The 18,337-nt window shown below is 28.8% G+C and overlaps 1 protein-coding gene across 2 annotated transcripts in view; it reads right to left on the bottom strand.

The window, feature by feature from the left end:
• LOC107448832 (gamma-aminobutyric acid type B receptor subunit 2) overlaps positions 1–18,337 on the bottom strand; it is a 292,812-nt gene that overhangs the window by 97,518 nt on the left and 176,957 nt on the right. For both annotated transcript variants that reach the window (XM_043051303.3, XM_016064184.4), the window contains exons 3-4: positions 1,933–2,100; positions 37–138 (exon numbers count right to left, since the gene is read on the bottom strand). In XM_043051303.3, coding sequence (XP_042907237.3) covers positions 37–138; positions 1,933–2,100 — 270 coding nt within the window. The remainder of the gene's footprint in view (positions 1–36; positions 139–1,932; positions 2,101–18,337) is intronic.

Below are 18,337 nucleotides of genomic sequence, written 5' to 3'. Positions count from 1 at the left end.
TAATATTAATAAATGAGGCAATAATTTTGAACTTACTTTGAGTTTCAATAACTCATGCTGCAGTTCTTCAACAAGGCCTTGAGTTTCCGCGATTACAATATCGGCACTATCTAAATCGGTTAAAAGTTTACTGTGGGGCTAGAAAGAAAAAAAAGTACTGTAATCAATACACATTAGATAATGACATAAACGTATGATTACAACAATGACCATTGCATTATATACTTGAATATAAATCAAAATTGTTTTTAGTTTTGCTTTTTCCTTAAAAATTCTTAATTTATATTTTAATGAGTCAGTAGCTCGACAACAGTATCAATTAAAAAAATGTACTCTTTATACACAAATGCCTAGCAGTTTTTCTTTCTATTTGGTGCCAATGGAGTAAATAGATTAGAAGAAAATTTTAAACGAATTTAAATCAAAAATTGTAACATAAAAAAACCATTGCAATTTTTGAACTATTAGTGTTATCAACAAATAAATTTTTTTTATTACAGCGTATAAAAATGTATACAGTAATTAAAACCTCATTTGTTTAGATCTCCACTATGTATCAATATAAAAACTTGTAAGAAGTTTAAGTTTAAAATATTAACATCTCATTTTTGGAACTATTAATTTTATTGGCAGGTACTTGATCTCAGAGTAAAAACATAAATGCATTCAGTGATAAAGATTTCACTTGTTTAGATCTCTATAAGATAACAATGTTAAAAGTGTAAACAAGTTTAAGTCAAAAATAGTATTGTGCTCTTGCAACTTCTGAAATATAACTCAAACTCATCCATTGACCTGTTTTTAATGTATTTGAAGAGTAAAATAATACATAGAGAACAAACTTCATTTTTCTAAACAGTGATGCCAGATGGGTAAGTAAGTATATGTCAAAATGAGTGCTTTTTTGACGAAAAACCATTTAACTTTAGATCTATTTGTCCTATCTTATATTATTTTGTTTCCTTCTATTCAATGTTGAAAAAAAAATTAATAATACATCCTTGTCTATTTTAGTATCTACTCTATGTTTTCTCTTTCGCCAAAATCTAACGTAAGAGGAAGTTCCAAAGGACTTAAGGATTTGCATGAAGAAGGGAAATTTCCCGTAGGATCAATGCTGAGTTGTATTCCCTCACTTCAGACTTCAGGCGCTAAAGGTGTAATGCAGGAAAGCTACCGTTAAGAGCGATTGAAGGGGAATGTTTCCATTTTAACTTCCACCAAATGTAATTGATATTTCACCTTTTAATATAATATTTTTTTTCGAAAAATCTCTTTGTGTCGAGTTTAGAGATAATGGAAGGTTATAATTTATTTTACATCAAAATATTGACCACCATTGTTTAAATTCTTTATCTTTCAAATAACCACTTTCTTTCACATATTTCTCCCAATAGACGGCATTGCGCATGCTTCGGCACAAGATTTTAGTTACAAGATTCTTATGTTTTTCGCGAGATAGTTGATTTATGTTTTTTTAGTTACGAGATTGCTATTCTTCCTTATATAAACTTAAGTAGAAAATTTTTTTGACCGCTTGCGAAGAAGAAGGTACCTGAATGTTTGCCGCTGTTTAGAACTTTTTGTTTTAATTGCTCGCCCAGTTTTAAGGGATTTTTTTGAGCTGCTTCTATTTCACTGGAAGGACATTTATAACAGCTCTATGGTTTTTAATTCCTTAATGATCTTATTATCAGAGTGGTAGAAGACACAATTTTTTTCCAATATTTTTTTAAAAATAATTTGTAAAATTTTTAAATTATCTAAAGTATTTCAGATCTGCAAGTTCTTTTTGAGCAAAAGCTTGAAATGCGTTTAATAGATGGTTAAAAAATTAAACCAGTGGGTGATTTGGATCTGTGAATGCTAGTGAAACTTTAATGGATATTGAATAACCAAATTGCGAACATTTTCTACGGCATGTGTACTTACCAAATCATATCTGGGGGAATTTTGATACAAAGTTCCTACTCTGCTCCAATTATAATGCCTTAGGAGAGAAACTCTTGCAGGATTGAAAGCAGTTTCGCTAGGCACAACACGGAAAAAATTTGGATAATTTTCTCTAGTATACATAGGATGTGTATCAGCATAGGTTAACTGAAAGAAAAATTAAACTCATTTTAAAATATATTTATTTCCTTAGAATAAATGAAAATAGCATAAAATTTCGTATTAACAATCAGAAATAACTTTTTAATGTCTGTAATTACAATCTAATATTATAAGGAAATATGTAATAAAGCATATACTAGCTTCTACGTCAAACTCGCTGTAACGAGCACGAAAGGACCACAAAATTTGCTCGTTATTATCGAGTGCTCGTAAAAAACGGGTTCAGGAAAAAATCATGAAAGTTCATAAATACTGACTAAATTGTAAAAGATATAAATACATAGATATATGCAGAGAGAGTGAGAGTACAATAAAGACTAAAAGGATAAAAAGAAAAGAGAAAAAAAAAACGAAGAAAATTAAGAAAAAATAATAAATTTTATTTACTGCGCATAAACTGCAAGCATATAGAACTCATCAAATAAATTAAAAATATGGATAAAACATGAAAAATTATGTAATAAAGATTAATAAAAAGAGAAGAAGAAAAATTATTGAAATGAAATATTTTTAAAAATATTTAAAGAAAATGTTTTTAAAAAAATACTTTTATTATTTGATTTTTTGACTTTTTAACATTTTATAATATTACATAAAGCACCTTGTTTTAGGGACGAAAAACATCATTCTCATGATGATCTTTCAGCAGACAAATTGTATTTAAGTAAATAAGGCATATTTTTCTTCAATTTCACTTGATTTCCGTATTGTGAGTTAGTAAATGATATCTATTCCAGTCACACTCGTTAAAATAAGCTCACGCATAGCGATTTTTTGTTACTGGACAGTACAAAGAAGAAGTTAGTTAGAAAGAAGATATCATGACTTATTTGGTCATGTGATATCATCATATTCATGACTTATATTAATTAAATGATATCTATTCCAGTCAAACTCGTTAAAATAAGCTCACGCACAGCGATTTTTTGTTACTGGACAGTACAAAGAAGAAGTTAGTTAGAAAGAAGATATCATGACTTATTTGGTCATGTGATATCATCATATTCATGACTTATATTAATTAAATGATATCTATTCCAGTCAAACTCGTTAAAATAAGCTCACACACAGCGATTTTTTGTTACTGGACAGTACAAAGAAGAAGTTAGTTAGAAAGAAGATATCATGACTTATTTTAACGAGTTTGACTGGAATAGATATCATTTAATTACTCACGCTACGGAAATCAAGTGAAATTGAAGAAAAATATGCATTATTTACTTAAATACATTTTATCTATGTATGCTGAATGATCATCATGAGAATGATGTTTTTCGTCCCTGAAGCAAGGTGCTTTATGTAATATTATAGAAACTGCGACAATTATTAGTTTTTCCACTCAGGAATTTGTTTCAACTTATAAGGACTCGTCAATTCCTCTAACTTTTCGAAAGAGACGTCTTATATGAGTAAAATGTTCTTATTAACTTTGTTGTTTTCATTAGATTTCTCAATATTTCAAGTTTCAAATAACTAATGATAGTTTGACCATTAAAGCATTGGCATCAGTGCTTTACATTTTTTATATTATAGGCATTTAACAATTGTGTTTTGTTACATGTAAGACATTAAGGTTGCTTAAAAGTTAAATAAGTTACACTTTTAAACATCATTAAATCTTTTAAACAAAAAATTATACCAACAATTTTAACAATTTAATTTTGGTATAGAATAAGTAAATACATTTCCTTTCATTTCTACATCAGCGTTGCTCTTAATTTAATCTTATAATTAATTTCTTGATTTCGATACAATCTAAACTAAATCTCTTACATACTCATTAGATTATATAGTGTAGTACATTAAAGTAAAGCAGAATTCGGATGTTGATAGTATCATCACTTTTAATAGATTGCTTGAATCCCCAACAACGTACCATGCACTAAACACACCACACCGAACATGCGGAAAGCCGCAACACAGGATCTCGCCAAAGAGATCTCATTAGTTATATAGAGCCACCAAGCTCTGGCTGACGTTTTGACTTTAATCTATCTTCATCATTCTTTCTCATCGCCAAAGATAGTGAACGTTAGTCCCAAGAATCCCTCTTTGGAAAATACATCCCTGCCGTGAGAGTAGACGGGGTGAAATTTTCCCTGTAATTTAGAAATTCCTGTTCCTTTGTGTACTTTGAGTCTAGAGTATGTCACGTGTTTTAAGATGGTAGGGAATTTTAAGGGGAGTGAACTGGGGCGAGTTGTAAGTGGAATGATGGTGTGGGGGTGGCGTCTGTTGAATTGCATTCTTCTTTGGTCACATTCTCGTTGAGATTGCTACAATGTCGTAAAAGTGGAAACAATGGTTCTCTATTGATTTTGATCTTAGAAGTCTGAGTTTATTTTAACTTCGGATAATAGAGAGTGTTTCTTAAAATAATGCATTGTATAAATCCAGGGATATACAAGTAAGGTTAATGCGTTTGTAAATGCTACATCGATATCGATCTCGCTCTAAGTGTATAATAATAGAATAATATAATTACTGCATTAATTACTTAAACCATGTGGGATTAGAAACAACGACATCAGAATCATTAATCATCATCGTTAGCAATTATTATTGTAAGAATAATCTAATTTAATGAACCGGAAAAAATTTCTTTTCATCAAAAGAAATTGATAGATACAGTACACGTAAAAAAAATTTTACGATTTATGTATGGAAAGTGATTCTTCAATGCTATAAGTAATAAACTTGTCATATTGGTTCTTACAATAACGTTTGTTATTAATATTTACTGTTTGAAACTTATATTAAATGAAAGCAATGCATCTTATTACAGCACTTGTTATCAAAATATTTATACTCTCTTTATTGGAGAATAAATTTATTCCTTTTCTTTTTTTTTTTTAAAAAAGAGATATATTTTGCAAACTTTCACCACTTTTATCAAAAACTGTCTTTAAATGAAACAACTGTCAAAATATGTGATAAACTACTTCCTTTGTAACAATGAAAGTTGGAAGACAGGTAGTTTATCAAACTTCTAATAAATATATTTACTTAAAAGGAAGCAATTTTATCTTCATTGACAGAAGTGTGTAAAGTTATGATTTTGATAAGAAGGAAATTTAATTAATAAAATTTATTTCTTTTGCTTATACTCAGTTTTGTTAAGTTAGTGGATATATTGGATTGATAATGTTGCCATTCCGCTCATCAAAGTATACTGAATTTCTTGCATTTATTTGCTTAAATATAACCGAAAAGAATTTTATTGCATTTCAGTTTGGTTTAACAAATAATTTATTATCTCTATTTTTTAATCTATTATATTTCTTTATAGCATATGAATTAATAAATTATTAATCAGTTATGTCAATTTATTTCATAAATTAGTGAATTTATTAACATTAATAAATGAAGGTTTATAGGTAAAAAGTTATACATATTGCGAATTTTCTCAAAATTATGTACGATTAGGATCAAAACATTCTTTCCATTTAATTAAAAATATTTAAGAAAGTTTAATAATTACCAAAAAGAACGAGACATTCTATATTACATAAATGCTGATATAATCATCAACATAGCATAATAGTAAAAATTTGAGTGTTAGTTTTACTGTTATTAATAATTTAGAAAAAATATGCGATTTTACAAAAATTCGGAAAGTTGGCCTTTAGTTCATACGGCCAGTTTTTAAGAAAAGATTTCTATACTCTTGCTAATAACAAACTGCAACAAAAAAGCTGTGGTGGCTTATGGGATAGAGTGCTCGCCTCTCAATGAGTTGAACCGGGTTCCAATCATAGTGAGACTGATCGATACAAATTCTGCACCCGGCTCGCACCCACTATAGTGCTGACATCAAAATATCCTTAGAGGTATACTGATCATTGCGACATTAATGTAATTGTTTTATAACTTTGTACCATCTAAAACTTTTAAATAAGTTTCTTTGCCTATTTAGTTTAAAATTCGTATTCAAATAATACTACAAAAATCTAATTTAAAAGTTTATAAAATAATCACAATCAATTTCACATATGTATCTTAAATTAAATATATTTTTATTAATTGTTCTTTTTTCTACTTTTTTCTCAAACAAAAAATACTTTACATTTAAGTTAATGAAAAAAAGTGTAAGAATAAATTATAAATAAAAAATATTTTACCTATCCGAATTTGTACTAACTTATAACTATTTCATAAACAAAATTATGCCTATAACTTCGTCTATGCTAATTATTTAATTGGACTTCAAACAACTTCCTATTGTGGTAGTTACAATCGACTTAATACGGTGGTGCACACCTTTTTCCATATCGGTTACAACGTCAGGCAACAAACTCAAAGGTCCTAAATTTGATCCTAGAAGACAACAAGGAGCCTCTCTTTCGAAGCTCTCTTCATTTGTAAACCCCAACTCCTACTCCTTTACTGCCCTACAGATGGTAGCACTAGACTGCGGTTCAATTTGATTCGACAAACAAAGTCTTAACTCGAACTAAAGATAACTTTTAAAACCATAATTTTAATTTACTGTCATTAGACCATTTTTTACGAAGAAAAACTCACGGATAAGACTTTATTTTTATGGTCTAGATGACTTTATGGCCATCATTTATTTTTACACTCAGTGTCTTACGCACTTTTTGTTAGACACTGACCGAATTTTTCTATGATTTCTTTTAACAGTGTGCGTTGAATTACGACGAATGGCGTTGATCTTCGATTCAACCGAAATTTTTTTTTTGAACCCTGGAATAAAAATTGATCTTTCCCCTTCTGTCTTAACAGTTCATATTCATTAGTTAAGTTTTTTTTAAAATTAAGTGTTAGTTAATTTGTTTTAAATATTTTTTTTATTACAGTGCACTTAATTTTATCATGCATTGTAGTATGAAACAATTTTGCATTAAACTAGCGAACTAACCAAACGCAACATTCGAACACAAAATATATTATCTGCAGACAGATTTTGGAATTTTTCTGTGTTGTTGCATATTAGCATAGAGTTTCTGAAGATCAATAGGGAGATCAATTTAGAAGTATAGGAAAGACATTATCAATAAATTTCATCCACAATATATTTTTCACCGGCATTTAAAGTACTGTAAATAATTCACTAAACGGCGCAGATATGTTAAAAAATGGATAGAAGATTAAAAACGAAATAAACAAATATAAGAAATAAAAAGGTATTAAATTTGGAAAACTGCCGCAAGTCTGATGCAGAAACATCACACAATTGCAATAGAAAATGAAAATTGCAAACAAAAGAAGAGTCATAAACGCAATAACTTTACATCAAAACTCTACACCCATCAAAATTGTCTGTGATGGACATAAACGAAGCCCATTTGCTATGATATGTTTTTATGATACAAGTTTCGCAATTCAAATACACATTACACTGAAACATAAGAGCGAGCAGTATCAATAACTCTCTACCACACTCTCTATTTTTTTTCCGCCAAAAGATGAAATATCGTACTAGTCTCTCACCCAGGAATATAAATTCTTAATATTGGCGTCTCATCATGTATTCGAATCACAAATTTGTAGTAGAAATAAATGTATCTGATGCCCTTAAATTTTATTTTCCGTTTCAAATATGTCAGATGGATCTAAAAAAGGGAACTCGTCAACCATTGGTCCGAAACTTAACAATTTATTTTTCTCTTTAGACAAAAGAAGAATAAAAATATATTTTGTCTATTGTAATAAAATGTTGAGACACTTTTGTCACTAGAGATAAAATTCTTATGCGACTTATCGAAAAGTTATGAGCTTTATTTTAATATTTTATAAATAAAAAAAAAATCGAATTTTTTTCATTGTTTCAGTTGTATGTTTAAGTAGTATAGATAATTTTATGAGCAGCTAGATGATTCAAATGTTTTGACTTTATACTTGAATTCAGTGTTCACTTTTGTAAGAACGAACTAATTTTTAATTAACAATTTATGTTGCATTATGCCAAGAAATTCGTTACAATTTAATTCAAATATGGCTAAGAACATCTGTTGACATCCAGATGTCTATCAGCATATAGATAAACTTTAAAGTGCTAAAATATTCTTTTCACTCGAAAAAAAATTTTTTTTGAATGTTAACGACTTAAATTATAGAACATGAATTGATAAAACACCAAGTGAAATAACTCTATACTTGATAATTTATATATACCTGATATATATACTTGAAGAAATTGGATATTTTAAATTTTTTTGAATCTTTTATGAAAATATTCGGCATCTATACCCACCTCCTGATATCATGAGATGCAAACTTGAAGCTATACAGCATTGCCTGAGCGACTATTTAACTTAGAAACCTCTAAAAATTATGAACTCATTACAACATTTAATCATTTGTGACTATTCTTTCATAATATTTAAACAAAGCCTATTCCTTCATATACTGATGAGCTCTAAATAGGGATTCAAATGGTCTTGAAAGTATGAACTTTTATCTGAATAATATCTAAAATTATTTCGACACAGTTGTAAGTTCACTCCAAAGAAGCAAACTGCACTAGAAATATAACTCTACAACGAAACAAACAGCAGTTGATATTGCCCACTAAAAAATGTAAAGTACACTAGAAACTGATCTCTACTATGAAGCAAACTGTTCTAGAAATTTTTCACAAAAAAGAAGCAAAACATGCTAGAAGTGTGACGGAGGAGCAACTCACACTACAAGTGGCATTCTACAATAAAACGAACTGCACTAGGAGTTGCTTTATGCAAAGAAGCAAAATGTTCTAAAAATGGCAATATACAATGAAGAAACTACACCAAAAAACATGCTTATTAACTTACGAACTTACGAAAATGAAGAGAATTATAAGGATTTTGAAGAATACACTGTAAGTTCCGTTAGGAGTCTAAAATAATTTGGTTTGTTGGTGTAGTTGAATGATTATACAGAAATTCCGTTATAGAAGTTTATTGATGTATTTCCAAATGTTCGTATTTAATTCCAGAGTGATGTAGATATTAAACAACAGGAACTACCATAATGAAGAAATATTTTCGATAAAAAAATAAGAATATTTTATATCAGAAATCTGAAATCACACGGAGCTCTAAAGTACAAAAAATATCAATTTTTGTGTATATTTAAATTAATAAATTTAGAAAATGGCCCGAAGGGTGGAGGATGCAGGTCTAAACCCCACGGGACACCTTCATCCACCAAGAAATCAAAAATGCAAGTATCATGTGTACGTTAACATAGTTTTCGTCAAGGAAAGTTAAAGAATCCATGTATTGGTTATTAATTGATTAAACTCAATGCCAAGGCTCTCTGTCTTAGCCCTAAGCATTCAAATGTGTTGGCGGTAAAGAAAGTGTCAGAAATAATAGCGAATTTCAATGAATCCAAAACATTAGCAACCCTATAAAAGTATTCGAATTCTATCCTAATGTGTTAAATGCAGAGGGAATCTCCGAAAATAGCTTTTATTCTTCACTCAATTCAAGGTTGGGGTATAAAAATGTCACAGATTATATTAATTATTTTTATTTATTGAAAAAGGTTTAAATAAGAAAATATATTTTACTTGGAATGTTTGAAATATGTTATGCATATTTCAGCGTGAGAGAAAAATTAGAGTGTAAAGCATTTGAAGGGTGAGAATATGAAGGATTACCAACATCAGAAAACGCCGAAGGAGATAGTTATAATGTCAGAAACGAGGAAAGAGCAAGAAAAAAAGTGGAATAGTTGATGATGGGATCTCAGGGATATAGTAGACGTTCGTCTAAGGAAGAGGATAAGTCTGTTTGCCATGAGTAGAAGGATATTTTGTTTAAAACAAATCACTGTTGGTTAAGATGGTCAGATGGTTAGTTGGTCAGATGTTGAGATGGTCAAAATTAGCTTCTAGCAAATCATTTTGAATTTATCTCTGGTATTTTACCAATCAAAGTACTTGTTACTGTGAATGACAGAAATGGGCGGTTGTAGACTTCCAGTGATGAATATTGACAATCAAATAGTCGCTTTGGTGAATGCTCGAAATATATATTAGGTCTAGTTAAGTGCAGCTGCCCGATATATATTTGACCGGTATGCCTTACATCAATGTTTTTTAAGATCAAGTGCCACTTCCCAGTATACATTTCCGAACTCTGACGTATCTCCTTATCTATCCTCAGTAGATATTAAAATATCGAATAAATACAATAATATCAACGAATAAATTAATACAAAGTCGGATATAACATATATATCTGACATTCACCTAAGCAACTGTGTGATTGTTGACATTCACCGGTGAAAGTCGACATTCCCTTGATTTTGATCATTCACGGTAATATAATCATTAATTGCTGGCATCAAATTTCTTTTTTCATGAGATCCGGTTAAAGAAAACAAGACTGAATCAATCACGAACTATGCTAGAAGTGGTACTGTATAAATTAGCGAACCGCACAAGAAATGGCAGTATAAATTAGCGAACCACACTAGAAATGACTGTATAAATTAGCGAACCACACTAGAAATGGCTGTATAAATTAGCGAACCACACTAGAAATGGCTGTATAAATTAGCGAACCACACAAAGAAGCTAATTGCATAAGAGATAACCCAATAATAAATAAAAACATTTAAAAAAAATCTATTGAATAAACATTTTGCACACAGCATCATATCTTTTTAATTTTATCAAAATATACTTTTCTTAAAAATTTCTTAAAATGCGCAAGATGTCGGAAAATTATCTTTTCAAATTTTCTCCATAAAATAAAAGTGTTTATTAAATTTTACATACTACTTTTTCGCAAAATGTCTATGCTAATAAGTAATGTGAAAGTGCATTCTTTGCTCTAAAGTATACTGTTAAAGTAATAAAAATTATTTTCGATAAAAATAAATGTGAATATTAAATTCCGGAATTTAAAAATAAAAAAGAGCAACAAATGTTTTTTTTATGTACATAAGGTATCATTGGAAGAAATTTTCTTTCTCTGCTAAACTTTAAGAATTTAGAATAAAATAGAACAATTTATCGAAATTCCTTTTTTTAATCTTACTTCTTTTGAAAGCCACTAAATTATAGTGAATGATATGACATCGATTTTAATATTCACGTCTTTTCGAGATAGAAACTTTTCCTTCCATACTATAGATATCAGCCAAAAAGTTTACAAAATTTTTCTAGTCCCGGTAGATGGTTCTTTCGCGTGACTTAAGATAGTTACAAACAGTGTGTATGACTGCATAGATCTGTAAATATATACTGGAACATTTTTATTAACGCTACTTTGAACTTTATTTTCTTTACCAAATATCATCTTTAACTTTCATAATGTTTTTTTAAGTAAAACTTTGAACACAAGTCATTCTGAAGTAAAACAGCTGCTTATTCTTCAGAATTGATATAAAATGTATTGTATATTTATAATGATTGGGACTGTTTTAAAGCACTTTGCTTCTATGATAAACATTCTGGAGTCTAAACATTAAGAAAGAAGAAAGTAAAATACTGCAATTTAAAATGTATGTGCTCAGCAATCGGCTGAAAACACATCCCTACGTGAAATGAAAGAGAATCCGTGTGCGTCTGGTGATGTATGTGAAACTAAACAACTTACAACTACGGAATTTTAATTAGGAGTATAGGTTAATCTCTTAAGTTTGCGTTCGAAAACCCAATTTTGAAAGCAGCATTTATAATGATTTTTATAATATAAATAAGCGTTGAATCATTATAAATATTTTTTTTTTGGTTGAAAAAATCGATCTTAGAAAGATTGCGTGTAATTTATTCACAATCGTAAACATGCTAAATTATTGATTACATGTTTTTTGAAAATCGAGAAGAGAAAAACATGTGTCAAATACTCAAAGAGATAGAAATGTTTTTTTTTAAATAGCTGAAAGGCCAACAAGATGGAAGAAAGCTCTGTTGATATAAATTGGCAGAAAACTTTTAAAGGAGATATGTAAAAAGTTACCAAGGAATGAAGTTTTTTTAAACTACACTTCACTTTATTTATCTCTACAAACTATGCTGGGATTACTCCAACACCTTTTTCGATACAGTGGATATTCGATTTTTAAAGTTTGACTTTTTTTCTTTTACGCGAAATATACATTAACATAAAAACCCTGACTTAAATAATTGTTATTGTAAACTGTAAATATTTAAACTAATTCAATAATATTGTAAAAATATTACAAAATTACTACAGTTCTCTTCGTAAACTGATTTTTTTCTCTGCGGCTTTTTTAGTTTTACAGTAAAAAAAAAATCTTTAAAGAAATAAACTTTTAAAACTTTGTAAAAACAGTAGTATTCTAAATTTTTCAATCTATCATTAATGCTATTAACTCTATCTGTTCAAATTTATACTTTACACAAATTCAAGTTTTTATGAAGTTCATTTGTTGTTGTTGTCGTCGACCATTTAAGCAGGGGGGGGATTGTTTTTGTTTTCCAGTGGAGCCATCTACGGCCAAGAATTCGATTTATGTCACACCCGTTTACAGGGCGGACCCATTCATTCACCCACTGATCGTAATTTTGACCTCAACCAGAGAACAATCTATTTCTCATTCAGTACCCCCAGAGTTACAATTTGTGACAGGAACATGGAGGACGTTGTGACCCGAAAACTTTAAAAAGCACCAGTCACCAATTACTACACGAGGAGTCTTCAGCCTGCTGGATTCGAACTCCCATTCTCACGAGCGTGAGTCCAGCCATAGCCACCGAGAGTGAAGGCCTCTCAGTAGATTTGTGACGTCATCCTCTGACGGGTTAGCGAAGCATAAGATAACGCGGTATTCAGGTTTGTATTAAGAGAAAACTATAATAAATAATTCAAACTTTTGAGCCACGTAATATATTTTTGCCTCAACTAATTTAATAGCACTTAAATTTTTTTTCAAGTGGTGAACTTTTAGCTTATTCAGTTATTTTTAAAGTTATAACTCAATAAAATGAACCTGTAGGACTTCTTGATGCTTTTCAATAGAAATGAATGAATAGAAATGAAGAAAGCAAATTTAATAAGAAATTTTTCACTTTTAATTTTTAAATCTTGATTCCTTATAGCTATTTTTAATATCAAAAGAATAAACCTTATTTAAGTGTATAATTTACTATTTTCTAATATGTAATTAAACATTAGATTTAATCATATATTTGAAAATAAGAAATAATACATTTTAATAATGAAACGGTTACGAGACAAATAAAAATATGTTATATCATGGCAAAACAAAAAAGAGACAAATAAAGAAATAATAGTTTTATTGGCACATTTATGAAGTTTTTATTTTACATATACTCTTCCAGACTTATAAAATAAGCATTAAATTTGGGATAAAATGAGAATAGTATATAAATATATATATATATATATATATATATATAACTTAGATCTCTGGAGCAAGCTCAAAATTCATTTATCCTTAAGATTGCAAAAATCTAAATTCAAATCTTATTTATTTTTTCTTTAAAAAAAAGGAAATATACTCTTCCAGACTTATGAAATAAACATAAAAATGGGAATAAAATGAGAATAGTACATATAATCTGGAGAAAACTCAAAATTTATTTATCTAAGATTGCAAAAATTTAAATTTATTTAAAAAAAAAATTAGAACATATACTCTTTCGGACTTATAAAATGAACATAAAAATTGGAATAAAATGAGAATAGTACATATAAGCTGGAGTAAATTCAAAATTTATTTATCCTTAAAATTGCAAAAATCTAAATTTAAATTTTATTTATTTTTTTAAAAAAAAATAGTGTTTCTTTTTTAGTTTTAGTATAGATCATTATATGGTAGTTCAAAAAAAAAAAAAAAAATAATAATAACATAACAATTTAATAATATTTTTGTTGTTGCCAGATTTGTACAAAAATATATTACAAGGAGGAAATATTGATTGGATAATTATTGGGAAAAAAACATATTCTAAGAAAATAGAGAAGATTTTTTAATATGAACAAACTACTTTGAATATTAATTAAAAAGTTGTCTATTATATTCTAATATATACACACTAGCAAGCAACGGCAGAATTTTAGATTGGTTAGCTTCGTGGGGAAAATTACAATGTTCGGGCTATATATATATATATACATATTATATATATACATGCCTTTCACAAAATGAGGGAGAAAATGATACAGAACGAAACAGTTTCAGGTGCGAGTTTTAAAACGAATTCAACATAGTAAATAAAATATATTAGTTTACAGAACTGTCCTTAATTGGTATGAAATGTTAATTGTTAAAATGGTAAAAAAAATTTTTTAAGGTATCAGCACAAAGATAACAAAAGATAACACAAATACGATTCATCTGTATTCGAAAGATTCATACCATATGAATCAAGAACAACAGTTTCATTAAAGAAATAACATACAAAACTTAAAATGGCTACTAACAATGAATCAAATTCCTTTTTTATTAATATAATCTAATGTACTACCGGAGTTTTTTTTTTTCAAGTATGAATATTTATGAAGTTTTACTCATATGATCGTAAGCTATCGTTAAGAGTAAATAAGCTTCAAATGCCAATCAACATTGTTATTAATTTTTCTTTCTTTTAAAAGTATAAAACTAAAGATTCTTTACTAGTTTTTTTAAATAATATAAATATTAACTCTTAATGACATCTTATATTTGTTTATATATACATTTAAACACGACAAATGATGTTTAAATTTGTTTTATTCCACGTCTAAGAGTTTTGCAACAGCACGAATGTTTTGCTAGTTTCATATTCCAATGTTTGCCAACAATAAGCAATACCTAAAGCAATGTAATTCTTAAATACAATTTATTTCAATATTTAATTAAAAAGCTTATTATTAAGTCTGCAAAAACGAATATTAAAACATGAAAGATAAATAACACTTACTCGACTATTAACGGTTATTTGATAACTGTCTCGTTTGGTAGAATTAATCCATTTTTTTTTTTTAAATTTCCTCATTTTTTGGAAACCTAAATACTGATACTTTATTCACATTTTTGTAGTTCCCTTTACATTTTGGAACTACACACGATTATTTTAAATCGTTTAAAAGGACACATCCGACGGACAAACAACACTGCTAATCAATGAAGGACAAATATTTGAAATTGGCGGCTAATCACATATCCCCACAGAATGTGACGTCACTAAAAGACCTTGATGATCTCGACGGCCTTATTTCTCGGTGGCTATGGTCCAGCACCCTGCAAACCAGGCTATCCCGGCACCATAAAGTTCATTTAAAATACAGTAATTAAAGCTATTTCTTATCGAATATGTTTATATTTTGATTTTACTTTAATTCTTGATGCTAGTTATAATTAAGAAATAATATTAGGTACTGTATGCATGCTTTACTTATAACAGAAAAAACAACTAATGAACTGTAAACTAAATTAAAAATTTCTACATCAAATTAAAAAGATGTTTTAAGGCTATGCATAAATTCCAAAAATATAGCCTTTCTTTTTCATACATTATGAAAAAAAATAATTTTCTTTTCAATTATTGAAAATTATTCATATTATGCTTAGAAAACAATGTAATAGGAAGAAATGTGCAAAATAATTTTCTTGAAACTGAATATAAAAATTAGTTCGACAAATTTAACTTCAACAACCCTAGCTTTATGAGTTAAATATATGCATGCATTTTGCTCCCTTTCTTTTTAAACAGAATTTGAAACCCATTACAGAAAATAAAAGTTTTATTTTTTTTCTAATATCATAACTTCAACAGAATATACCAAATTATTTTACGAAGTTTATGGTAATGAGACAGATGAATTTTTTCTTCTTCTTCAAACATACATAAAAGAAAGTCCTATGAAATAATAAGGCTGATTTTTTATTTAGTTTCCATTGCATCGTTTATCCGTTTTTACAGAAAAAATTACTTATGCAACGTTTAATTATATTTAGCTAGGGGATAGAAATGCAAAAATTTTTCATACAAATTATATTTTTTTACTCATTTTAATTTTTTGTTTTTGTTTTTTGTCAGTTTTAGAAAGAGGACGCTGAAAATCTCTGATTGCAGCACAGCACTGAATAAATTGATATTTCCCTCCTAAAAATAATAGGATATAAATAAGTTTTACTTTTCTAATGGCAGTAATAGAACTTCTCTGTTCAGATGTACAAAGCATTGAAAAATAATTTTCATCAAATCTTAATAATGTCAATGAAACTAAGAAAAGCAAAACTTTAAGAGGTATTGTTTCTAATTAATAAATTGTAATCAAAATCTTCTTTATATTTTTAATAAAAAATGTGCTTCTTATTATTATGATAGAAATATAAAATAAAAATATGTTTACTACTAAAAACCATTGCGTTTTAATATTAACATAGAATTGTGTTTTAATATGCCAGCGTGTTAGATACCATAAATATGTTATGTGCCTTGCAAGAAGCTGCTGAAAAACAATTAAGCAAATCAGATTTTTATAATATATTTTTTTAGGTAAAGAGGAAATATTGTAAAGATTTCTTAGCGAAATATTTATAGAATCCTTTTTCGTAAAAGCTTTGTAAATTTATAATTCAATTTTTTTAAAGAAACACGCGGAAAGAAAATACCACCTTTTTGTTTAACATACTTTAATGGCAGGTTGTGTACAATTTGAAATCTATTTTCATAATTATTCGTTTGCATGTGTTTTAAATATAGAATTTTTTATGCTTAAATAATAAAGAACAAAAGATTTAAACGTGTCAATATTTTTAAACAATAGGTGTTATTTCTGTACAGAGAAATATATTCAAGTATCAGATAGTGAACTTATTATTTTCTAAAAGTGTCATCCTAATTTTCATTAGTGTATAAGAAAAGCGATTCAATGAAATTTGCAGATTTTGAGCCACCCAGTTCATTACAGATAAGTGTTGTAAGCGATACAACAAAATAAAATTACGCACTATACAGGATACAGCATACAATTTTATTTATCTGATATTGTTTTTGCACAGAGAAATCTATACAAGTTTCAGGTAGTAAACTTATAATTTTCCAACGTCTTATCTCAACTCAGTGTTTAATATATACTGCGGTGATATTGGATCTTCTGTAACACAGTTCATCAAACAGATAAGAGTTGGAAGAAACGTAACAAATTGTGGAGTAACTACCTTTACGATTATTAAGCGTCAATTCACTAGCATATAAGACATGATAACTCGATTTAATATTGGGGTACCTTTTGATTAAGGTTGGCATGGTTGCTAACTACTCTCCCCACATTGGTGACCTGTGGACGTGATCTGAATTCACCTACATCGAAAGTTACGCTCACTTCGATGAATGGTCCATATTGAACAGTTGACTTGCTGTCTGTGGCTGCGTCATCGTCCTCTTCATGTGGCTTCGTCTCAGTCTCATTTGCACACAACGGGATCTTGTACACACTCGATTGCCAACAGCAACACGGGAGAGAACACATACGCAACATTGAACGTAATACAACTCTCTCGACAAATTCTCAGACCTCGGTGAACTTAATAAAGCCCTCACCAAAAGCGCTCAAAATCAGGAGAATTGAACACAGCTCTCTCGGTTTTTCGTAAATATGGCAACTAGTGATATTCGTTCATCGAATTCTATTCCTTCTAAAATTTCGGTGGGGGAGTATTGTGGCGTAACTACCACTACAATTATTAAACATCCATTCACTAGTATATAAGAGATGCTAACTGGATTCAATCTTTGGGTGTTTTCAGAATAAATTAAAACTTCTGGTTCGGCTGGCTCTAATTAGCATTTAAACTCATTTTTTATTGCATCGTTATCCATCTCTTAAGTATGGAGCTAAAAGTAAGCAAAATTTGTAAATGAGACAAATGAAAAGAAAAAGGACTTGCTCTTATTTAACACACTTTTTGGCAGAAGGCTTATCACAGAAATAAAATAAATCGAAAGAATCAGAAATTAAAAATTATCAATAGCGAGAATTTATTTTAATACTCCTATTGGTAACACATTGACAAACCACTAAGATGTAGAATTTTTTACTGTATTATTGCCAAATAAAGCAAAAAAAAAACTATTACAGCACCTTGAAATCCATCACCTTATCAGAAAGAAGTTCTTTTCAATAATTAGAATTTCAACAAAGGCAAAAAACACTGATCATGTGAATAAGTCGCATTAGTTTCTTCGGGTTCCACCACTATCACTCTGCTATCGACCACCCGCGAGTTCATGTCAAAATATGTTGAATCTCAACAAACTCATCCCTCTCTTTCATTCAAATATTAC

This window comes from Parasteatoda tepidariorum, chromosome 2 (assembly GCF_982258835.1).
Source record: "Parasteatoda tepidariorum strain Cologne lab strain chromosome 2, Ptep-v5.0, whole genome shotgun sequence".
Taxonomy (NCBI): domain Eukaryota; kingdom Metazoa; phylum Arthropoda; class Arachnida; order Araneae; family Theridiidae; genus Parasteatoda; species Parasteatoda tepidariorum.
Note: the sequence above shows the minus strand (reverse complement) of the source record. Positions and strands in the feature narration are given on the sequence as shown.